Here is a 24,428-nt window from a genome sequence, read left to right as displayed (position 1 = left end):
CCCTGACCTCCCCAGTGGGAGAGTCTTGGCCATTTTAAGAGAAGCCTGGAACGGCCTTGTCAGAAATCTAAACCCTTTCTTGGGACAGAGGCTGTGATGAGCTATTCATAGAACCTCCCAGAATAGCTTTGGCCATCTGTTGGGGCAAGCACTCCAGGGTGGAGATTTGACCCAAACCGAGGTGAACCCCCACTCAGGCCCCTCTCCTGGGGCCCCTGCTGAATTTGTTCCCAGGTGCATTTGTCACCAGGCCAGAATCACTGCTGAGGAGCCAGAGTGGGCGCAGTGAGAGTGGACCTCATGACGGGCAGCATGAAGCCTCCAGACTGCCCCGCCCCTGATGCTGTGTGGCCCTGACAGGGCTGGTGTCCTTTCTGGGCACTGGCATTCTCTTGTATCCCTGGGCGTCCCCACTCAGATGTTCTAGGGTTGAGCTGGGGCTATGAATTTATTAAGCACCGAGAAAGGGGGGAGCTGTCAGAGCTGGTCGCTGGTCCCAGCTATCCTTACCTGCCCGCTTCATTTATTCAGCCGCTTACCCATGGACTCCCTCCTACGTTCCCTCACTCATCATTCCGTCCCTTTCTCCTTCACCCACTGCCTGCCCCTCTCTGTCCCCCGTGCCCCAACCTTTCCCAGCACCCTCTTGGGAGGGCTGTGCACAGTGCTCATTGAGGCCGGGCTGGCTGACCAGGCCCTTCCCTGCAGGGAAGGTTCCTTGAAGGTGGGCGACAGGCTGCTCAGCGTTGATGGGATCCCGCTGCACGGGGCCAGCCACGCCACCGCCATGGCCACGCTGCAACAGTGCAGCCACGAGGCGCTCTTCCAGGTGGAATATGATGTGGCCATCCCAGGTGAGTTGGGGGTCTGAGGACTAGGGTTGGGGCAGAAAGAGGCCCAGGGCTTGGGGCAAGGGGTAGTAGACCCAAATCCTCACCACTGCAAAGGCTCTGTGACCTTGGACCAGCACCTAGCCTCTCTGAGCCTCTCTGGGCAATAAACATTATGTGTCAGGCATTGTTTGAGGCACTGGAGATCCAGGTGAGAGCAATACAGACGAGGCCTCTGTTCTCAGGGAGCTCACCTTCTGGTGGGGAGAGGTGGACAGTAAACAGAATAAATCAAATATGGAAGGCGTCAGATAGCAATAAGTGGCATTCTAAAAATAAAGAAAACATCAGGGAGAGATGGGAAAGGCTAGGGGAGAGAAAGGTGATGGTGGCTGGACCAGGCTGGTTGCCTGGGAAGCATAGATAGGTTGCATTCAGGAAATATGATGAAAGTCGATTTGGTCTGATTTGCTGACGTTTGGACACAGTGGCGGGGGTTGGGCAGGGGAGTCGAGAGCACAAGGAGCTAGGTTTAGTATTTAAACCACTGGGTGGGTTAATGGGGGTGCCGTTTTCTGAGATGGGAAAAGGTTGTAGACAAATGGCAGGCTCTCCATAAGTGGGAGCACCTTAGTGTTGTCTAGCAGAGCCGTGGGGTCAGAGCCCCTCAGAGCTGAGTTCCTGACCCTCCTCTGCTGCTGAGTGTTTGTGTGAACTTGGACAAGGCCTTTACCTCCATACGTCTCAGTTTACCCGTCTGTAAAATGGGTACAGTAATCCCTCCCTGGCAGTGGGGGTTAAATTGAGATAGCCGACTGAGGCTGGGGAGGCAAGCGTTCAATATTTGCATTTCGAACTCTTGTCTCCTTCCACGTGCCAGACACAGTGGCCAATGCTTCGGGGCCCTTGATAGTGGAGATAACCAAGACGCCTGGGTCTGCCCTGGGGATCTCGCTCACCACCGGCTCCCACCGGAACAAGTCAGTCATCACTATCGACCGCATCAAGCCGGCCAGTGTGGTGGACAGGTGAGGCACACTGGGTGCTGCCCCCGTAGTGGCCAGGGATGGACGGGGGAGAGGCCACCTTGAGCTCTCTCTGGCCAGACCAGCCTCCCCTTTCATTCTCCTGCCCGGCCAGGAGTGGGGCCCTACATGCTGGAGACCACATCCTGTCCATCGATGGCACCAGCACAGCACACTGCTCGCTTCTGGAGGCCACCAAGCTCCTGGCCAACGTGTCAGAGAAAGTGCGGCTAGAGATCCTGCCAGCACCCCAAAGTCGGCGGCCCCTGAAACCGTCAGAGGCAGGTGGGTCCCCTTGGAGGGTCTCAGCCCCCAAACCTGAGGGCAGATGGGGAGGATTGCACAGGGTCCCAGAGGCCTAGGACTGTAGCCCTGGGCAGGCTAAAATTTACTGGAACAAACGTCCACTCCCATGGGGAAGCTCAGACTGTCAAGTGCAGCAGCCGAGGCTGGGCCGGTGGGGCAGAGAAACAACCTGAATGTTTGAGTGTTGACAGTCTGCTGGGGTGGGTGTCCCAAGGCTGTTTCCATCACTCTTTGTATTAATAGAAATACAACAGCTAGACCAAGGTTGGGGACAGTCCTTCTGTGCTCTGTGCTACTCAGAGCTTAGATCTGGGGCTCAGCTTACTGTCCTCAGCAGGACCAGAGGGGGCAGCCAGTCAGTCAGGAGGACCAAGAGCCCTGCCTTTTGAGGAGTTGGGGGCTCCCAGACCAGAGCAGAGAGCTGGGTGTGAGGCAGTCCAAGAGCAGAGGAAGCAGGTGGTCTAAGAGACCAGAGGGCAGAGCTGAACTTGGGGCAGGGAAGTGCCTCTAGCATTCCAGACCTTGGGCTTTGGGTTCAAATGCCAGCACTGCCCCAGCTGAACAGCCTCTGCATCTCTCAGCCTCCGTTGCCTCGTCCGTAAATGGGAGTGAGGACCCCACGTGCACAGGCTTGGGAGAAGTTAACCGAGGTAGAGGATAGAGCACAGCCCAGGGGTGTGAATCCCAGCCTGGCACACCCGATTGATCATCTGGAAGAGAAAGAAACCCCTCAAATAAAATGCGGGGAGACAGGTGTTGGGGAGGGTCCATCTGTGTGGTCTCTGCCAGGGTCTGAAAAGGCCCCATCAAGCCACAGCCAGGGCCTGACACGGAAGGCTTTGGGGCTTGAGCTGGAGTCACATATGGAGCACCTGCTGTGGGCTGGGGCTTCCCATGGGTCGCCTCCTTTCATCCTAGGGACGAGTCTGTGAGGTCAGTATTGCTGTTATTCCACTTTCCAGAGGAGGTTGAGGCAGCTGAGGCTCAGAGAGGCACCCCTGAAGTGCCTCATGAGGGCACACGGCTGCCAACAGCCCTCCTGGCCCTTGTGGGCCTCCACTAGGTGCCAGGCACTGCTCTAAGCACGTCCTATGTGGTAGCTCGTTCACATCCTCCCCGTTATCCTGGGAGGCAGCCACTATCTTAGCCCCATTATACAGATAATGGCAGTGAGGCACAGAGGGGCCAAGTGGCCTGTCTCAAGGACCTGGCAGCTGGCTCCTGAGTTGGCTTGTGTGCCGTGCCCTCCCTGTGTGGGATGGAGGTGCTGCACAGGGGGTGGAGTCACTGGGCTGAGATAGCTGGGTTCTCACTCATCCGTCCATGGGCACGTTGCACCAGGCTGGCCCCCCCGAAAGCCCCACAGCAGAAGGAAGAGCCAAGGCGGGACCTGGGGCAGTCTGGGAGGAGGCGTTGCATGGCAGCCGGTTTAGAAGATCTGGTGGGGCAGGTGGGGGAGGAAGGATCGCTGGAGTCCCGTGGGAAGCAGATGGAGGAGAGTGCAAAGAATTCATCTGGGGGTAAAGCCTGCGGAAGTTTGGAGGGCAGGGGGCGGGAAGCCAGAGCAGCTTCAGACTGCAGTGCAGGGGTGAGCAGACCTCGGCCAACTCCTCGGCCCTGGAGCATAGGTTGCCTCGAGAGCCCAGCATGGGGCAGAAACAGCCAGGCCCTAGTGCCCCCATGTGCTCAGCCCCTGGCCAGGGCTGCCCAGGCCACAGCACCGCAGTAGATCCTAAAGGCGCAGGGGCCCAGTGGGGTCTGCCAGCCGCGCTGCCCAAAGCTGATGGGCCAGTTCTCAGGCTGGGCCTGCTTTCCCTCCCATCCTTGCTGCCGCCTGGCTGAGAGCTGAGCACAGTGCCTGGCACGTAGTGGGGGGTTCAGGACACATGAGCGGCATCCGAATGAATGCCTGGCTTGGCTCTGGGGAAACTAGGGCTGTCTGGTCCTGCTCTTCTTGCTTCATCCTGCAGATGGGAGCCTGCCCTCCAGGGGGGCGTGATGAGTCCAGACTCGCTCAGTCCCTAACACCTGCACCTCTGTCTCCTCTTCCTTGGGTCACAGTGAAGGTGCAGAGGAGCGAACAGCCACATCGCTGGGACCCCTGCGTGCTCTCCTGCCACAGCCCGCGGCCCGGCCACTGCAGGACGCCCACCTGGGCCACACCTGCCGGCCAGGACCAGAGCCGATGTAATGTGCCCATCTCACCATGGCTTGTGCATGTTTCATAGGGGAGGAAACCAAGACGCAGAGAAGTTAGGGGGTCTGCCCGGTATTACCCAGCACATTAGTGGCGACATGAGCCTGGCAGCTGGGTTTCACCAGGTCTGTGAAAACCCTGCAGTCTTTGAGGCCCAGAGTGGGAGAGACTTACCTGAGGTCACGCAGCCAGTGGTTGAGGTGAAAGGGGGAGTGCGTCCCCGTGTCGCCTTGTGCTGGGGTGGCTGCCTAGCACCCACTGTGTGGCAAGGTGGCAGGCCCTTCTGGGATTCACGGGGCTGTGCTCTCATCTCCTCAGCCTTGTCCTCAACTCCCTTTTCCTCGCCGACCATGAATCATGCCTTTCCCTGCACCAACCCCAGCACCCTTCCCCGTGGATCCCACCCTATGAGCCCCCGGACCACAATGGGGCGGAGGAGGCAGCGAAGAAGGGAGCACAAGAGCTCATGTAAGTAAACCATGGGCTCTTCCCTCCGCTTTGAGCTACATGTATGCCTGATCCTGAGAGATTTGCTGAAGAATGGGGGCATTTGGGGCAGGGCCCCAGTTCTATGTTTGTGGGGTCATTAAATAGCATGAGTGGTATGCCAGACTGCCTTGGATGGTTGGGTAGGTTGTGCAGTGTACAAGGATGCACCTGATGAGTTCCAGTTACTTTGTACATTTATTATGGAAAATTCCCAGCAGGTGATAGACCTCACCATCAAAGAGGCACCTCACTTTAAAGTGCCTTGAGGAGAGGATACCTGAATCTGAAAAGCTTTCCTCTTTCAGATTTGCACAAAGGTCTTGCAGGAACTCCATTTCATTTTCTTTCGTTCTGGATTCGTTCTGATCCATTCAAGGAGAAAGTGTGAGCGTGGTGCAGCTACGTCTTTACCACTTCCCTGACATTTTTTTAATTTCCCCTAAGACAAAGACATGTAGGCCTGAGGCTAGCCATCCAGCATGTGGTAATTTTCACGTTCAGTCTGTATGTATATATACACATATGCGTGTAGACATACACACATATATACACACACGTATAGATTTCTACTTACCTTTTGTTTATAGGCATTTCTATTTGCAATCACTATATATGTAGTTCCCTTCTGAAATGAAGGTATAAGTATTTTAAAAAGTGAGTGAATGTAAAGACAAATAGTAGTGAATGATAATACAGGAGACATGTGGAACTAGCAAAAGTCACGAGAATGCCAAGAATTTTGAAGTCTTTCCTGGGAAAAGTCCTTCCTTTGTTGACGTAGAGAGTTTATCCAGCCTTCTGCTCTGAGTTGTAGAGGCCTCCAGGAAGGATGAAAGGTTAACTGGGCCATTTGGAATTGAACCAGGTGAGGGAGAAGAGGAATACAAATCTCCTGGAAAGGAGCTAAATACGGTTATGAGCTTCCTGGAAGCCAAGGTGAAAATGGAAACACTTCAGAGTCAGATAAGAGATTAAAATACGTCTTTACCAACCTCCTTTGTCAACCACCAAAGCTGGAGGTGTGTAGGTAAAAAGATTCAGAAATGCTGTTCATAGGCAGGGGCATGTGGAGGCTAAGGGCTCTTGGGACACCTTTACCTGTCCCTTTCCTAAGATGGATGAGTAGTAAAGTATTATTATTATTATTATTATTATTGATGATAACCATTAGTTAATTAGTTAAACATTTTGAACACCTCCTATATACCAAGCACCATTCTAGTTATTAGGGATGGAACTATGAAAATTATAGCAATACAACATACGCAACAATATAATATATTACACAGATTGTAACATGTAATATAAAGTATAACAAAATAGTAATAAAGGCATAATAGTATAATAGAATTCATAATAGAATTAAATATAATAAATTATATTTAATACATAATACCTATTAATAATACAGATGTTTTTATATCTGGAATATAAAACAATATATATTAAGTAACATAATGTATCAAACAGATATAAAATTTTCATATGACCCAGCAGTTCCACATTGATATATGCCCAAGAGAAATGAAAATATGTCATGTCTACCCAAAAACTTATACATGAATACTCGTAGCAACATTATTCATTTTAGCCAAAAGGTGGAAACAACCCAGATGTCCATCAAGAGATGAATGGATAAGGGCGCCTGGGTGGGTCAGTTGGTTGAGCGTCCAACTTTTGGTTTCGGCTCAGGTCATGATCCCAGGGTTGTGGGACTTCTCACTGAGCATGGAGCCTGCTTAGGATTGTCTCTCCCTCTCCCTGTGCCCCTGTCCTGCTCTCATGCACGCTCTCTCTCTCAAAAAGAGAGAGAGAGAGAGAGAGAGAGAGAGAGAGAGAGAGATGAACGGTTAAAGAAAATGTGGCGTATTCATACTGTGGGATGTTATTTAGCCTTATAAAGGAGAACCTTGAAAATATTACGCTTAGTGACAGAAGCCAGACATAAAAGACCACATATTATAGGATTGCATTTACAGGGAATGTCTAGAATAGGCAAACCCATAGAGAAGAAAATAGATTAGAGGTTGCTTAGGGCCGAGAGAGATGGAAGGATCTGGAGCACTAGCTAAAAGGAATGGGGTTTCTTTCTGAGATGATGAAAGGATTCTACATTTGATTGTGCTGATGGTTGTACTACGTTGTTAATACACTGTAACACACTAAGTTGTACACTTTAAATTGGTGAATGCTATGTTAGGTGAATTGTATCTCAATAAAGCTGTTACCAAAAACAGCATACTACGTATTATGGTATTATACTAGCATTAGAACAACACTAACCCAACGTAACATCACAATCCTCTGTTTTACAGAGGACTTTACAACATCACATCACACATCACAATCCTCTGTTTTACAACATGGCAGTCCCAGGAGCTGTCTCCCTTAATCCTTGTCACGGCCCTGCTGGGTGGGAATCCCCCGCTGTGCAGATGAGGAGAGCACTGCCCAGAACAGGCTGTGACTCCCTGGGCCACTCACTTGCCCGTCTGACTCCAGGTTCTTGAGCCTAGGAATGGGTTGGTTCTGGCCCGAAGGGCTCTCTGGGACTGCCCACCTGACAGCCATGCTCACCTGTCCTTCAGTGTCACTGGCCTCCAGCACGGTGGGGCCAGGGGGACAGATCGTGCACACGGAGACCACGGAGGTCATACTCTGCGGAGATCCCCTCAGCGGCTTCGGCCTCCAGCTCCAGGGTGGCATCTTTGCCACCGAGACCCTTTCTTCCCCTCCGCTCGTGCGCTTCATCGAGCCCGACAGCCCAGCAGAGAGGTGAGCCAACTTCCCCTGCCCCACTGGGCCTGCCACTCTCCAACTCAGGGCTCACAGACAGCCAGGGAAACTGAGTCACATGCCAAGCCTGGCTTCACAAGTGTATCTTGCTCCGCCATCCCATCAACTCCGTCATCAGCCCCACTTTACAGATGAGGAAACTGAGGTGCAGAGAAGCTGATGCATTGCCCAGGGTCACGCAGCTTGTGAGTGCCCCAGGACTGGAACCCCTGTCTGCCTGAAGCCAGAGTCCTCTATATACATATCTCCTAAGGCACGCATCACCCCCCTTGGGCAGACAGAGAAGCTGAGGCCCAGCAAGTTCACTCCCTTAGCCAGAGTCACGTGCTGAATGGCCTGAGGATGTACAGCTGGTATAGGGCCGAGCTGGGAGTCATACCCCGAGCCTGCCCCTGCATGGCATTCCTGTCCCCCAGGGATAGCCGTGCTGGTAACGGAACTTCTTCTCTCCATGGGGCTGCCCGGGATTCAGGTGTGGGCTGCTGCAGGTGGGAGACCGGGTCCTGTCCATCAATGGTATTGCCACCGAGGACGGGACGATGGAGGAAGCTAACCAGCTGCTGCGGGACGCGGCGCTGGCCCACAGGGTCGCACTGGAGGTCGAGTTTGATGTGGCAGGTGAGTGAGTGTCCCTACCTTCCCCCTCGCCCTTGGGGACCCTGTGCTCCCTCCTGTCCTGTGCTCTCGCCCGCTGCACGTGCTCCTCCACCCCCACCCCACCCCCCCTTGCAGCGACCCTTCTGCCTGAGCGTTTGCAGCGTGTGCCTGAGCACCAGCACCAGGAAGGCACTGGCCGGGGAGGCAGGAATTCTGCACACCAGTGGGAGCGTTGATGAGGGAGTTTTGTGCCGAAACAGGACCGAGGGAGGGCAGAGGGGGGGCTGAAAACATTCCCTGCCCCTCTGCAGGGCTTAGGCAAAGAACCCCACACAAAAACTCAGTTAGACGTTCTGGTCTTGTGATTTCGACATTCTGTGACTTTGGACACTCCCTCCCACCACCCATCCTCAGCTTCCCCAACTTGAACTGGTGAAGAGAGTCCTACTACAATGGATATTGTTGGGTTAGATGAGATAAATCGTGTGGAAACACCCAGCTAAGGCCCGGCACGTAGTAGGTGCTTGGTAGATTGTTACTGGGTCTGAACTGGGTTCAGCCTGGGCGTCAGCCCCAAATCTGCTCTGACCAGATGGGTTGTCTTGGGCAAATGCCAGCTCACCATGCCTCAGTTCCCTCATCTGTCAGGTGGAAGACGCAGGATGGGGTTGGGACGGTGACTTTTTGCAGTCTCTCCCAGCTGGCCTACTGGGACTCCCTGAGTCTTCTCCCTCAGGCCTCACATGAGTCCACGTGTGTTTGCCTGCAGAGTCCGTCATCCCGAGCAGCGGTACCTTCCACGTGAAGCTGCCCAAGAGGCGTGGAGTGGAGCTGGGCATCACCATTGGCTGTGAGTCCCTCCCCGCCATGCAGTCCCCACGCCGAGTGAGCCTCCTGCTGGGGGAAAGCACACACCTCCAGCCTAGAAGAGGGGGGTGCTCCAGGTGGGAGGGCTGGCTTGGGTTCCCTCTGCCTGCAACGCTCAGCTCTGTGTCCTTGGGCGACACCCTAGCCACTGGGAGCGTCAGTTTCCCATTCTGCACAATGGGAGTTTCCTGGCCATGTGGCTCTCCCAGTGGGATTAAGTGGCTTGTAAGGCACCAAACACATGGGCCAGATTGGTTTTTTATTTGTTTTTTGTTGTTGTTGTTTTTTACCTTCACATTCCCAGTAGTGGGAGGATGAAAACAGAAGAGTAGAATGCACAAGCATAGGGACCTTCAGAACCCTCCCATGGCTTCATCCTACTCTGAGTAAAAGCTGAAGTCCTCACGGCTGATGAGGCCTTTGTGATCTGGTCCTAGTGATCTCTGACTTCATCTCCTGCCATCCCTCCATCATGCCCCACCAGCCACTGCTGGCCTCCTGGTTGATCCTTGAACATACTGCTCCTTCCAGCCTCAGGGCCTTTGCACTGGCCGTTCCCTCTGCCCTCTTCCCCACCATTTGCTCAAATGGCACCTTTGGAAGTGCTTTCCTACCACCCCGATTTACACTTGCCCTACCCTCCACGTGGCCCCTTCCATACTTTCTTTTTCTCCACAGCATGCTTTATCAGTTGACAAACTATGTACAGTTGGCCCTTGAACAACATGGGTTTGAACTGTGCAGGTCCACTTAAACGTGGATTTTTTCCGATAAATACAGTACGTCCTGTAAATGTATTTTCTCTTCCTTATGATTTTTTTTTAAATTTTTTTTAACGTTTATTTATTTTTGAGACAGAGAGAGCCAGAGCATGAATGGGGGAGGGTCAGAGAGAGAGGGAGACACAGAATCCGAAACAGGCTCCAGGCTCTGAGCTGTCAGCACAGAGCCCGATGCGGGGCTCGAACTCACGGACCGCAAGATCATGACCTGAGCCGAAGCCAGCTGCTTAACCGACTGAGCTACCCAAGCGCCCCCTTTCCTTACGATTTTCTTAACATTTTCCTTTTTCTAGCATACTTTATTTTAAGAACACAGTATGTGATACATATAACATACAAAGTACATGTTAATCAATTGTGTTATTTGTAAGGTGTCCATTCGACCATAGGCTATTAGTAGTTAAGTTTTGGGGGAGTCAAAAGTTAATATTCAACTGCATGGGGAGACAGCACCCCTAACCCCCACATAGTTCAAAGGCCAGCTGTACTTTAAAATGTTGTTGATTATCTGTGTCCCCCACCGGACTGGTAGCCCCAGGAGGGTGGGGATCTTTGTTTTGTTCACTCTCCTTCTCCCTTGCACATACATAGTAGAGATTCTAACTGTGCCCTGGGGATCCTGAAGGGAAAAACGTTGGGATAAGGGGTGGAGACACCCCCCGGCTGGCTGTAGCATTGCCACCCCCACCGCCCTGCTGAGGTGACCTCCTGGCGAGTGTCCACTCTGGCCAGGGCAGCACACACACTGGTAGGCTGACCCCAGGTCAGGCAACAGATGCTTGGACCTCATTCCCCAGGGAGATTCAGGGAGCCCCAGAGAACAGAAGACCAGGATTGCAGTCCTTGTGTGAAATGATCCTCAGTCCCCACCCTGGGCTTGACAGAGGGTGACTGCAGCTCCTTCCTTCCCCAGACTCCAGTCAATGGAGGTGGAAGTTTAAGCACTCTGGGAGGGGAGAAGCTGCTTCCAGCCCAGGAACCTCTGGGTAGGGCTGCCAGATACAGTTGCACAAGTTGCACATGACACAAAGATGCCCATTTGAGGTAGACTTACAATTTTATTACATCAGTTGGAAGAGGTGCCCTTGTCTCATCTGCAAAGATGCCACATGGGCTAGAAGAGGCTCCTACCATCTGGTCACTAATGGGAAAACCCATTCGCCCAGATGGATTCTTTCTGCAAGAAAACTTAGCTATTCATGCAACACCCATTGTCTTAGGTCACGTTTCCCCAGAAAGAGCTTCTTAGACAGAGTTATGTTCTGGGGGTTTGCTGAGAAGGGCTCTTGGAATCACCACCTGTGCGAGGTGAAGGATGTGGGGCTGGGCAGATGGAGGAGCTGGGTTGTGATGCGACCACAGCAGGTGGCTCAGCCAATCCCACGGAGAGCCCAGGGGCCAGGAAGGCTTTGGCAGTTGTCCTGAATGAGGCTGGGAGCCAGGCCTTTGCACCTCTGTTGGACCAGGCTGTACCCAGGAGCTGCATAACCTTGGGTGAGGCTGTTCTCTTGGTCAGAGGCAGTTTCCAGAGAGGGAGCCCCCTGCGGGCCATTCAGCTAGCACTCCCTGCAGATGGGAGAAGGGAAAACTCAATTGTGGAAGGGTCACCCAGTTCCTGGGTCGTGGCCCTGTGCCAGGTGGGAGTCCCTGACACAGCCCCTGAAGGAGTTCGCAGTTTGCTGGGGGATGGGCTGAGCAGAAGGGAAAAGCGCTGATGTGGACTGAGCACCTGTTATGTGCCGGGATCCATGTTAGGTTTTGCTTTGTCTAGTTTGATCTCGTGACATCTCCATGAGTTCTGTGGCATCCCCCCCATTTTACAGAGGGGAAACTGAGGCAGAAAGGGGGCTGATTTGCTCACGGTCACCCAGAGAGGAAGCAGTGAGAGCAGGACGTGCTCTAACTCCTGACCCCTCCAAACTCCCTGAGGCTGAGGTGGTCAAAGGTCAGATTCATGCTTCTCCCCCCTCCACCCCCAGCGACCAGCAGGAAGCGAGGAGAGCCCCTCATCATCTCTGACATCAAGAAGGGCAGCGTGGCACACAGGTAGGGCTGGCCCTGGGCACAGGGCAGGGGGAGTAATCCAGGGGGAGTAGTGTGTGCCAGCCTCTTTCTGTCCCCCACCCCTGCTCATGCAGGACCGGCACCCTTGAGCCAGGTGACAAGCTTCTGGCCATCGACAATATCCGCCTGGACAACTGCCCCATGGAGGATGCTGTGCAAATCCTGCGGCAGTGTGAGGACCTGGTGAAGCTGAAGATCCGGAAGGACGAGGACAACTCCGGTATGGCCCCTGCCCGGCCCTGCCGCCTCTCGGTCCACCCCCGGATGATGGGTTCCCAGCTTGCAATTTGGGGTTCCCTCTGGCCAAGGAGGGAGGGAGGCAGGCTGCTGTTGCAGGCTCCTTGAATGAACAGATGCAGGGAGGAGCCCCAGCACAGATGTCTCACCATCCCTGGGGCTGCCTGGATCCTCTGTGCCCAGCACAAAGCCTAGCAGAGGGGACCCCCAGGGGGCAGCAGTGAGCAGATGAGTGGGCGGGGCAGGGATGCCTCAATGACCGCACCCTGCATGGGCAGTGTGTGAGTGAAGAAGTAAAAGCTGTGACACCTCTGAGGCCAGACGGGTGACAGAAGTGAATGAACTGGACAGAAGGTAAGAAAAATGTATACAGGTTGGGGAGGCAGTAGGGAGGGGTGAGGCTTGTGGTCCCTGGAGAGCCAATCCCTTATTCAGAGAGGCAACTCCTACCCTGGGAAGGATGCTATCTTATGGGCAAAACTTCTTCTGAGTTTTCTTTTTTAAAGAAAGCTGGAAATCTGGTTTCTCTTCTCATTATTGTTATTTTGTGTCATGCATGAAATCTATATTTTAGAGTGTTGGGTTCATGGTGTTTGGGTGCCAGAAAACATTTCTGGAGGGCAGAACATTTCTGAAGATGGCATCAGGGTCCCCGGGTTGTGCCATCCAAAGTCATGGCAGGAGTGAGTGGGTGAACTAACAAATGAGTGAGTGCGAGTGGGAGTGAGTAAGGACACCAAGGTGTTGGGGGCTGGGGGCGTCCATCTCCTGGGTCCTGCCCCACTGCACCCCTCCCTGATAGGTGCCACCTTTGCAGATGAACAGGAGACCACGGGTGCCATTAGCTACACAGTGGAACTGAAACGTTACGGGGGTCCCCTGGGTATCACCATTTCGGGCACAGAGGAGCCTTTTGACCCCATTGTCATCTCAGGCCTCACCAAGCGTGGTCTGGCTGAGAGGTGAGCCAGGGTTCTGGGGGGGGATGCATGGGGTGGGCCCAGGGACCCTCATGAGGCAGGGGTTGTGCTTTGAGAACAGCTGAAGTGGATTCTGACCTTGGTTCCAACGTTGACATTCTGGGTGACATCAGGACTGTCCCTTCCCTCTCTGAGCCTCAGTTCCACAGAGGTAGACCAGCCCCTCCCTGGCTGACCTCTCCAGCTTCAGTAGGTGCCAGATAAATGTATGCCAACTCTCCTCTCTCTCCCAACGTGGAGATTCCTGGAGATTTCTGGAAAGTCAGCATTATGAGCCTTTTTGGAGCACCTGCTGTGTGCCTTCAATCCTGGCACAGCGTGGGGCTTTTCTGCAAGCATTATGGGCCCCCCTGCTGTCCTCTCCCCTGGGGAAGGTGTGAGAAAGAGGGTGCCCCAGGCTGGCCAGACTGGGGGGAACAGGTGAATCTGGGGCCCAGAGGTAGAACAGGGCCCCATGGGGGTCACAGGGGGTGGTCCCAGTCTGGGCGAGATTCAGCTTTCTCCAGCCACTGAGAGGAACTGGCTGTAAAGGGAGAGACTGGGCAGGTCTGGAGGGGGCAGGCTGGGCCCCTGGGGGAGGACACAAAGCAGGAAGGGCCACGTGGTGACGGGGTGCTGCAGTGGGACAGAGGGGGCTGAGGAGTGTGGTTCCTGGCTCCCTGTTGGTGTCCTTGCTCCCGGAGCGCCCCCTGCTGGCCCACTCCAGGGGCCAGTGTGGATGGTTCCCGCTTCAAGTATGTTCATCTACTTCCACGTTTACTGGGTACCTACTATGTGGCGGCTCATTCTGGACGCTGGGAGCACAACAGACAGTCCCCCGTGCCCTCACCGGGCTGATCTAGCTTAGTGCTGTCTAGCTGCTGTGTAATGCGAGCCACACATTTAATTATCAACTTCCCGGTAGCCATATTAGAAAAATAAAGAGAAATAAAACGAATCTTACGTATGTATTTATTTCAACACGTAATCAATATACAAATGATTAATGAGATAGTTTACACTATTTTTTTAATTGTGTCTTCAGAATCTGGTGTGTAGTTTGCCTAAGTCAAGGCGTCTCAGTTTGTGGCAGCCACGCTATGGGGCCCTGCGAACTGGACAGACCTCCCTCCCTCACTCAGCCCGCCACCCCCCTGACTTACTCAGTTCCCTGGACTCCTGGGGAGCTTGGTGGGCTGTGCCCACCTGCAGCTGCTCTCCCTGCTCTCAGTGCTGGCTGTTCCTCAGGATCCCCTTCCCCAGCCCGATTCCCAGGGATACCATTTAATTGGCCAGGCGTGGGGGCCAGGCATGTGCATGTTTAGAAAAGCTCCTCAGGTAATTCTAATGGTGTCCAGGCAGAAACCCACTGGACCGGATCAATGCTGCTGCCTGGCCTTGCCAGCCCCTTGCATCCCCTTGTGAGTTCGCCTGGGCACCCTGTGCTCATTCTCTGGGTGAGGAAGCTGAGGCCCAGGGAAAGGGAAAGGCTGTCCATGGAGAGAAGCATGAATCCCTTCCACCCATCCATCTTTCAGTTAGAATTAGGTAAAGTAAGTTTATCACTCTCATTTACGGGCTCCAGATCACGTGGTAGTTGACAGCTGTTCTGCGCGATTCAGACCGTGCTCAGAACTCATGCTTCACCCTGCTTCCAGAACCTGCCTTTACAGTCAGGCAGGATAATCCCTCCCCTCCCAAATTCTAGACTTTGTACCTCTGTTCATACCACCAGAGATCACACTTGCCTTCTGTTGCAGCTGGGTTTGATTGAGGTCCGTTGGGCTTGTGCCTTGGGGTTCCTGAGTTCTCTGAGGGCAGACCCCCACCCTGAAGCCTCGACCGTGTCTTGTTCTCTGTCCTGTGCCCCCTCCCCAGGACTGGCGCTATCCACGTTGGGGATCGCATCCTGGCCATCAACAGCGTCAGCCTCAAGGGCCGGCCTCTGAGTGAGGCCATCCACCTCCTGCAGGTGGCTGGTGAGACTGTCACACTGAAGATCAAGAAGCAGCTAGACCGTGAGCCTCACCCCAACACCTGGGGGCCCTCAGCCCATGTGGGAACCCCTCTGTGCCCAGCCTTGTGGAATCCCCACCAAACCCCACAGAGGCGGGAAGGCACCTGGGACAGCTGAGGAGACGAGACCCAGAAGGGTCACAGCTTGTATGGGGCAGAGTCTGGGCCTGAACCACCCACTGTCTTCATTGCCTCCTGCCTCTCACAGCTGCTCGTTATGCCTTCGGGCCATACCTGTCCTTTCCTCAGTTTCCCCCGATTTGTACCCTATACCTTGGCAAGCGAGGCCACCGCCCACCGTGGAAGGAGCCTTCAGGGTCTTCCTTCTGACCCGGGCCCCACTGTTGCTCACCCTGTGACCTTGGGCATGTTGTGCACACACAACACCACGGGGGCTCCCCGAGGCCCAGCTCAGAGAACTCAGCCTCCATTTTCCTGTCTGTGAAATGGGTTTGCCCATTGGTGCACCACCTCCCTCATATCAGGGGGCCCAGCAGCAGGCTCGGGGGGAGTGCTCAGTGCCTGTGAGTTCCCAAACCAGACTGAAGTGGGGAAACTGAGGCTCACTGAGCATCTCTGTCTCTGAGGTCAGAGGCCAGTGACACCCCCTTTCCATCCCAGGCCCCCTCCCACACCGCAAGTCGGGCAGCCTCAGCGAGGCCAGTGATGCAGATGAGGACCCTCCAGAGGCACTCAAAGGGGGCTTGCTGGCAGCCCGGTTCTCCCCTGCCGTGCCCAGCGTGGACAGCGCCGTGGAGTCCTGGGACAGCTCGGTCACAGAGGGGGGGTTTGGGGGCCCAGGTAACACTTCATCGCCTGTAAGCAACATGCTCTCTCTGGGCCCCCCCAGCTGTCAGGCCTTTGTAGGGGCTGCTCCTTCTGCCTAATCCTTCCTCCTCCTCTCCCAGCTCCTTCCTTCAGGGACGCTTCCTGGAGGCAGACCTGCCTGGGCCACATCAGCCATTCCCAGGGCCCCTCACTGCTCAGAGCATGGACCCCAGGCCTTCACACATCTTTTGATTAGCATTCATAGCACCTCAGCTGGCTATTCAGAGTTCCCCACCCTGAGGTTAGGGACCAAGCTGGCCATACTTCTGTCTTTGTCATTCCCAGCCCAGTGCCCTGCACACGGCAGGTGCCCAATCAATGTTTATTGCATCCATGGAGTCCTGGGCAAAAAACCCCTTCCCACCTCATCCCGCAAGACCCAGCCTTAAAGTGGACACCTCCAGGCCACCCTCTTAGGACACGAGCTCCCCTGCCCATGCGTGTTGAGACCCATAGGTAGCTTTGGAGGTTGGGGGCATTTGACTGCAGCAGCTGGCCTTCTGGCCTCTGCAACACAGAGCCACAGGGGCTCCCCAAGGCCAAACTCAGAGAACTAGTGGAGCGAGGCTTCTAAGTGCCCTCAGGTGGCTCCCAGCCCCTGTCCTCACTGTCTGTATATCTGCCTTCCCTGGGGTCTCCGCTTCCCCATCTCAAGTACTTGATCAGTATCTCTTAGCATACTCCCAGGGCAGGGTCGTCAGAGCTCCTAAAGGCAGGAAGAGAGGAATGGTCAAAATAGTGAAAGTCCCCGTGCAGGGGCAGCTGGGCGAAGCTTGATGGAGGCGGGACAGGGTCCTGGAGCCCTGGGCATTAACTCTTCTGCTGGGTGATTCAGAGGGTTCTGGGTGGCGGCCGGGCCCTCAGGGGACTCTGGGTAGTCATGCAGGTCCAGACGGGGCAAAGACCTATCCACGGTCACCCAGCACAGCTGGAAAAGGGGCAGAAAGGAGGGTGAGCTATACTCTCTCAGACCACCCCCCTCTCCACCTGCCAGGCTCCTACACTCCACAGGCGGCAGCTCGGAATGTGACCCCCCAGGAGTGGCGGCCCAGCCGGCTGAGAAGCAGCCCCCCACCCACGGAGCCCCGGAGGACAAGCTACACCCCGGCCCCCACAGACGAGAGCTTCCCTGAGGAGGAGGAGGAGGAGGAGGAGGAGGACTGGGAGCCACCAACTAGGTCTGTGGTGGCAACGCCATGAGGGAGGAGGCAGTCACGGTCTCCTGGCTAGGATGGGTGAGGGTCCCTGTGCCACCGTAGGGGGGCAGCGGAGGAGTCTTGTCTGGCTCCCGAGGAGGGTCGCTTCCCAGGAGAGAGGAGGAAACGTCGGTCAGAGCTGCCTCGGCCTGGCTGAGATGGGGATGAGGCTGTGCTGAGCAGAGGGCACTGCCATGGCAAACGTGTGGAAGGTGTTTGCCTTTCTGAAGTCTGCTAATCTCTCGTTCTCAGAAGAAAGGCAACAGACTCAGAACTTGAACCCGACCCTCCTGACTTAGCCCAGATTCCTTGATGGCCCCCCTACAAGGGCCTTCGGGTCACAGGTGCCAGCCCTGAGCTGTGGACATGATGGGTTTTGTAGTGTTGGCTTTGAGGGGCACGTTGTCACCCCTGGAGGAGGCCCCTGTGGAGAACAGGCCCTGTGGCTGTTCCTCACTGAGCCCTAGCCACCCCTCCCACATCTGGGCTTTCAATCAGGCACTTCCTTCTGCCTACTCTCTCCTGACCAAGGCCTACTGTGCCTTGAAAACCCAGGTCCTGCCTCCGGGAAGCTTCCCTGACTTTTTCAGGCAGAAGGCATGTGAGCCTCCTCATGGCACTGGCCGCCTTGTGTCCACCTGATGCGTTCCCTGGCTGTGGTCCCTTCTGCTAAGTGCCTGGCACCCAGGAGGCATTCCTGCACACTTTGTGAAGGAACCGCCAGCTCCTTAAGAACAGGGGCGACACCTTCTTTACCTCCATAGCCGTGAGCCCTGCAGATGGAGCCCTGGCTCAAAATATTTGTAGAAATGATTTGAATGGAGAGAATGTCCTTCAGCCTCAGTCTTCTCATCTTTAAAATGGGAAGGGCAGGAGGCAACTATCATGCATCAGCCTCCCTGAGTCTCCCTAGGAGAGAAAAGCTGGAGGGCCTTTATAAGAAAGTGCTTTGCAAATCATACTTTATAAGTGGCCAGGACTTTGTAGGCGGCAGGTGGCTTTGTGAACTATGAAGCGTGCAAGTGTGACTTGGTATATTCTATCGCGCCTCAATTTTAGAGTGATGATAGGCTCCTACACCCTGTGACGGAAGCCGTGGGGTGGCCTGGACCCTTCCCCAGCACAGACACGCCATCTCCATCCATCTGTGTCCTTGCTGGCTCCAGCTCTGTCCCTGTCACTGTGCTATGATGCCATGTGTCTGGGTGGGGCCAGGGGCCGTCCTCTGGGGCTACACCATGGATCTCCTCTCTGTCTATCTGTCTGTCTGTCCGTCCGTCTGTCTCTCTTCCCAGGCGTCCTGTGTCACCGCTCTCCACCCCGTCTCATCTGCCCCTGTTCTAACTGGCCACCGACAGTCCTGGTCGCCCCTAACTGCGTCTTCCCCCCATTCCGTGTCACCAACCACTGCCCCGGGGCCCCAGCACTGCCACCGAGGACGCCCGCCTGCCTGCCCGCCCGCCCGCCCGCCCACCCTCTGGCCCCTTGAGCCCAACGCCGGGCCCTGGGGCCCCGAAGACTCCTCAGGCCCCAGCCCGCCTGCCCGCCCATCTGTCCACCAGGAGTTGACGCTCTCTGGTTCCTACGTTACAGCCCAGCCCCTGGCCCTGCCCGTGAGGAGGGCTTCTGGCGCATGTTCGGGGAAGCCCTCGAAGACCTGGAGTCGTGTGGTCAGTCAGAGCTGCTGAGGGAACTGGAGGTAGGGCCACCCACCCCGCAGACCTTCCTGGGGGCACCTGTGCATGGACACACTGACGGGCATGCCGTAGGAGACAAGCGTGTTGATGGGATCCTGCCTGCGTGTCATGTGTGTCATGCACTCACCTGGCACCCGCCATGTAAAGGTGTCTTCACACATGTGCGGACACATACACAAGTGTGACTGAGAACACTGTGGTGTGGCGGTTCAAGGTGTATGCACATGTGAACCTGTCTGGTATCATGTGTGCATTGGCAGCATGTGTGTGGGCATTTCAGAGCAGGTGTGTCTGAGTGTGCACAGTTGGATATGCACAGGGACAGTTTTGGTGTCTGTGTGTGCATGTGCAGTATGTGGACACGGTTGTGGGCATGCCCTGTGGAAGCACGTGGATGTCAACATCAGTGACAGCACAGGGGATTGGGGTCAGGGGAGCTGAGAAGTGACTACAGCTTTGTGTGAGGTCAACATTGCCCATAACAGAACAGGCTGCGCAGAAGGTCTAGGAAAGATCCAGCTGGGTCATTTCAGAAGCTCCTTCATACTCTGAGAGCGATAATGTAAACCTCTGCTTTACCTGTGCTTTTGGCCCTAATATTGTTGACTAGGGCCTTTTTTTTTTCTCCATCAGCCTTGCTATTTACTGTGCTCCTCAGAGAACTAGTTTTTGGCTTTGTTAATTCTGTCTTGTGTTTCATTGTCTCCTATCTTACTCGTTTCTGTGTTTAACTTCTTTGTGTTTCAGTAATGATACTTTTCCTGGTTTCTTAGGTCCTTAATTTTCAGTTTCCCTTGTTTTCTACTGTGGTGCATCTTAAGCTATGATTTTACCCATAAGTACTGCTTTGGTTTCATCCCACAAGTTTTGATTTGTAGTGCTTTAATTGATCATTCAGTTCCAAATATCTAAAAAATGTCTAGTACAATTTTAGTTAGACCCTTAACATATACAGAAGTGGAGAGGTTTCTTTCTAGTATCAATTCTAGTAAATGTTTCGTGTATGCCTGCAAAACAATGTGAATTCTCTTTTTTGGGTGTAGGGTTCACTGCACATCAAGATTGTTCATAAACTTGTTCAAATCTGCATCCTGATGAAATGTTATATGCTTTATTTATCTTCATGTGGTTTTTTGTTGTTGTTGTTAGTAGTATGATAAAATCCCATTGTGTAGAGATTTGGCAAATTCTTGACATTCTGTCAATTTTTGTCTATGTCAAAATTTGTCTGTCATTAAGTGCATGATGGCTATAACTTCTTGGTGAATTTTTCTTTTTGTTATTAATCAGTATCTCTATCCCTATCTGCTTTCCACTTTAAATTCCATTTTTCCCATAATAATATGGCTCCACCAGCTTTATTTTAGTAATGTTTCCTGTCTTTTTTCCAATTTCTTTATTTTCAAACTTACTGTGTTACTAAGTTGTACATTTCTCATTTTAAGTGTATCTGTTGTATGCTATATATAGCTGATTGTCCCCCCAAGCCAAGGGTCTTCTTTTAAGGCAAGTTTAGTTCATTTATTCTTTTTGTGATTACTAATATAAAGTTATTTCTAGCAAAGAATTTATACTTTCTATGTATCCTACTTTCTCAATACTTCTGATCTACTATCTTAACTTTTCTTGTATTGATAAATCTCCTACTCCTGCACTCTTTCCATCATGAAAAAGGGTATTTTTTATAATTTTTATTCTTTTAGTGATTATCCTTAATTCATTTTACCTTTTTTTTTTTTAAGAGAGAAAGTGTGAGCAGGGGAGATGGGCAGAGGAAGGGGGGAGAGAGAGAGAGAGAGAGAGAGAGAGAGAGAGAGAGAGAGAGAGACTCTTAAGCAGGTTCCATGCTCAGCATAGATCCTGATGAGGGACTTGATCCCATGACCCTGGGATCATGACAAGATCAAGAGTTGGATGCTCAACCTACTGAGCCACCTAGGTGCCCCTGTTTTACTTTTTATTTATTTTTAATTTTTTTAACGTTTATTGATTTTTGAGAGAGAGAGAGACAGAGCGTGAGTGGGGGAGGGGCAGAGAGAGAAGGAGGCACAGAATCCAAAGCAGGCTCTAGGTGCTGAGCTGTCAGCACAGAGCCCGATGCGGGGCTTGAACCCATGAACCATGAGATCATGACCTGAGCCAAAGTCGGACACTTAACCGACTGAGCCACCCAGGCATCCCCCTGTTTTACTTTTAATATTGAATTTTTACATTTAATTTTTTTATTATTACAGAAGCCATACATGTGGATGGTGCAAAATTAGATAAACAAAGTAAAATAAAAAATGAAATAAGCAGAGTAAAACATAAGAACAAAACAGTCTCATCACACATAGAATACCACTGTTACTGCTTAAGTGAGTGTATATGTATTTTTAGGATAACAAAACCATGATATACATGCTCTTTTATATGCTTTTTCAGTCAGCTACTCTGTTTTTCCGTATATGGAAATAATCTTCTAATATATTTTCATCTCTTCTAATAGCAAGGTCATAGATTTTCACAGTTGACCTCAAATTTCCCTTTAGGTCTGGTCTGGCTAAACTAGTCCCTAATCCATGCTTGGCACTTGATTTTTATGCCTTTTCAGTCTCTCTTAATTTTAGTCCAGTGCCTTTTTAACGATGCTGACATAAAATTTTTGTTTATCAAGATAAAATTCACATAACATAAGATTTACATAATGTTATGGGGCCCCTGGGTGGCTCAGCTGGTTAAGCGTCCAACTTCAGCTCAGGTCATAATCTGGTGGTTTGTGAGTTTGCACCTGCGTCGGGCTCTGTGCTCACAGCTCAGAGCCTGGAGCCTGTTTCGGATTCTGTGCCTTCCTTTCTCTGCCCCTCCCCTGCTCACACACTCTCTCTCTCTCTCTCAAAACTAAATAAACATTGAAAATTAAAAAAAAAATTTACAAACCGTTCAAATGTAAATTAAATATTAAAAGTAAAAAGAATGAATTAAGGATAATCACTAGTAATTCAAGGGCTTTTATAGTGTATTCACAATGTTGTGCATACATGACCAGAACATTTCTAACATCCCAAAAAGGAGTCCCACATCTCTCAACCGCTGTTCTGGATAGTTCTTATAAACGTAGTCATGCGGTATGTGGCATTTTTTCATTTAGCTTAATGTTATAGAACGTATCAATACTTCATGCTTTTTATGGCCACATAATATTCCGTCCCATGGATAGACCATGTTGCTGACTATTTGAAAAGACCAGGCCCGGTGGACTTTGCCTTGAATTTTTTTACCATCTTCACTTTCCTTTTTGTTTTTTTCTTTTTTTTTTTTTTAACAAAGTCTAATCAGTGCCTTTGTCCTCCTCCTGAATGAGACAGGCCCTGCAGAATGCTTCCATTTCCCTCCCAACTCCTCTCCCCACTTGTTTATAAAATTGCTCAAAATTAGTTTTGTGGGATTTTAGTCAATACTCATTTACTGTTACTGGTAATTTCTGTGCTCACCATTGTTTCTCGCATTCCATGTTTTCCGTCTCAGTTCATCCTTTAAGATCTTTTAGTGAGAATCTTGAGGCGGTATAAACTCTTTTAGGTTTTGTGAGTGATTTTATCTTACTTATTTTTACCAATAGCAGGGTAGCAGAGTGGTTAAAACCTTTGATTTTGAAGGCAGACTCTGAGTTCAGATCTTAATTTCTCTTAGCCTCTGCTTCCTCACCTATAAAATGGACCAAAGGCATGGTAGAATGGTGTTTGCTTGTTTCATAGGATTGTAGAGAGCAAAACGAATTCTGTGGGGACAGTCCTTAGACTTGAGCTCGGCACAGAGTAAGTGCCATTCAGTGCCAACAATTAGTATGCTAATTGCTGGTGTGATTGAGGACCTTCCCCACCTCATCCCTGCCCACCCTCAGACTGAGAGCCACAGGAGGCCAGAGACCATGACTATGCTGTTCACTGTTGTGACCTTGAAGGCTGGCACATAGCAGGTGTCCATAGATGCTGACTGCAGATGGCGAGCCAACAAGCATCTGAATGAAGCTCTGTGTGTCCTCAGGCATCCATCATGACGGGCACGGTGCAGAGCGTGGCCCTTGAGGGCAGGCCTGGCCACCGGCCCTGGCGGAGGAGCCAGGAGGTACGAGCGTCCCCTGAAGAGACACAGGAGCTGCTTGTGCCGACACCCTTAGAGATGCACAAGGTGGGCACCGGGGCTGGGCACGGGAAGCCTGGATGGGTGTCCCGGGGCCGCGAGGACTCACCAGGGGCTCCCGAGGGGCCCCACCCCTCTCTGGGCTTCATTCTCCACCACCAAACACGATTTGGTATTAGATTGAGTTTTCCAAAATTCTCATCATTTGGGTGATACACACCCCCACCCCCAATGATACACACCAGGCTGCTATTAATACATTTCTTTAAGTAGACTCACTTTTTTCCCACTTAAGTTAGTGTGTGTGTAAGATCTAAAGGCATTTCTATAGAATACATGTATATGTAGTTGTATGTGTGTATCTATATATATCACTTCCTTAAAGGAGAAGCCAGCCTCCCTTGCCATCTGTAGGTTACTATATAGAAAAACAGAGATGAAACCTCTCAGCTGGTAGTCCTCAGAAGGCTCAGAGCCTCTTGGTAAATTGGGAGAGGAGCAAGTGTTAGAAGGGTGACAACCCATTGGTACCCCACGGAGACTTTCTTCTGGGTGGAAGGGAGAGGATTGAAAAAGAACTGAGGAGGTACTCTATCCCTAACTTCCCCTTTGTGACTGGTGCTGGGAACTGGAGGATGTGCTGCCATGCAGAATGCAAGGGGGCGCTGTGGGACAAACGCAGTGAAGTGTGGGGAGCACAGCTAGGCGGCAGGCTAAGTGTGTGTCCCGCACCAAGGGCTGCTGTGGGGGGCGGGGGACAAAGGTCAAAGCTCCAGGGACCTCCTCCTCCTTCCGCTCCCAGGTGACACTGCACAAGGACCCTTTGCGGAATGACTTCGGTTTTAGCGTCTCCGATGGCCTCCTGGAGAAGGGCGTCTATGTCCACACTGTGCGCCCTGATGGGCCAGCCCAACGTGGGGGCCTCCGGCCCTTCGACAGGGTCCTTCAGGTAATGCTGGGCCGGGGGCACCATGGATAGCGTGGCCTTTTCTTGCCTCATGGTGGAGAAAGAGCCCTGTTTCTACCCTGGCTGAAAGGCCTCAGGCAGGTCGCCTCCCCTCTCTGAGCCCCAGATTTCTCATAGAGCAAAGGGAATGACAGGACCAGTCCTCTAGTCAGGTTAGGTTCAGTTGTGTTGCAGTAACAACCCCGAATCTCAGTAGCTTAACACACATGAACGTATACCTGTCCACAGTGGGCTGGCATAGGCTTAATCCACCCAGGCTGATGGGGGCTATACCCTCTTATAAATGCCTTAGATGACGTGACTTAGGAAAAGTGACTGGAACATCACACGTGGGTTTTTTCCTGCCTTTACCCAGAACACCTGCTACTCCCCTTCACAGCCTATTGGCCTTCCGGAACTAGTGATGTGACCTTGCTAACTGCAAGGGAGCCTGGGAAATGTGGGTGAGCAGAT

General features: G+C 52.4%; 1 protein-coding gene across 6 annotated transcripts in view; it reads left to right on the top strand.

The window, feature by feature from the left end:
- Positions 1-24,428, top strand: part of GRIP2 (glutamate receptor interacting protein 2) — a 95,296-nt gene that overhangs the window by 67,703 nt on the left and 3,165 nt on the right. For 3 of the 6 annotated variants that reach the window (XM_053218896.1, XM_053218895.1, XM_053218897.1), the window contains exons 7-23: positions 640-854; positions 1,711-1,858; positions 1,971-2,140; positions 4,223-4,348; positions 4,677-4,826; positions 7,436-7,622; positions 8,116-8,261; positions 9,010-9,090; positions 11,869-11,935; positions 12,028-12,173; positions 13,008-13,152; positions 15,028-15,167; positions 15,787-15,966; positions 16,988-17,171; positions 18,783-18,888; positions 22,913-23,056; positions 23,811-23,957. In XM_053218896.1, coding sequence (XP_053074871.1) covers positions 640-854; positions 1,711-1,858; positions 1,971-2,140; positions 4,223-4,348; positions 4,677-4,826; positions 7,436-7,622; positions 8,116-8,261; positions 9,010-9,090; positions 11,869-11,935; positions 12,028-12,173; positions 13,008-13,152; positions 15,028-15,167; positions 15,787-15,966; positions 16,988-17,171; positions 18,783-18,888; positions 22,913-23,056; positions 23,811-23,957 — 2,482 coding nt within the window. Of the gene's footprint in view, positions 1-639; positions 855-1,710; positions 1,859-1,970; positions 2,141-4,222; positions 4,349-4,676; positions 4,827-7,435; positions 7,623-8,115; positions 8,262-9,009; positions 9,091-11,868; positions 11,936-12,027; positions 12,174-13,007; positions 13,153-15,027; positions 15,168-15,786; positions 15,967-16,987; positions 17,172-18,484; positions 18,889-22,912; positions 23,057-23,810; positions 23,958-24,428 lie in introns of those variants that run through there. The other 3 variants (XM_027042723.2, XM_053218898.1, XM_053218899.1) reach the window with 3 other exon arrangements.

The sequence above is a fragment of the Acinonyx jubatus genome, chromosome A2, assembly GCF_027475565.1.
Source record: "Acinonyx jubatus isolate Ajub_Pintada_27869175 chromosome A2, VMU_Ajub_asm_v1.0, whole genome shotgun sequence".
Lineage (NCBI taxonomy): Eukaryota > Metazoa > Chordata > Mammalia > Carnivora > Felidae > Acinonyx > Acinonyx jubatus.
Note: the sequence above shows the minus strand (reverse complement) of the source record. Positions and strands in the feature narration are given on the sequence as shown.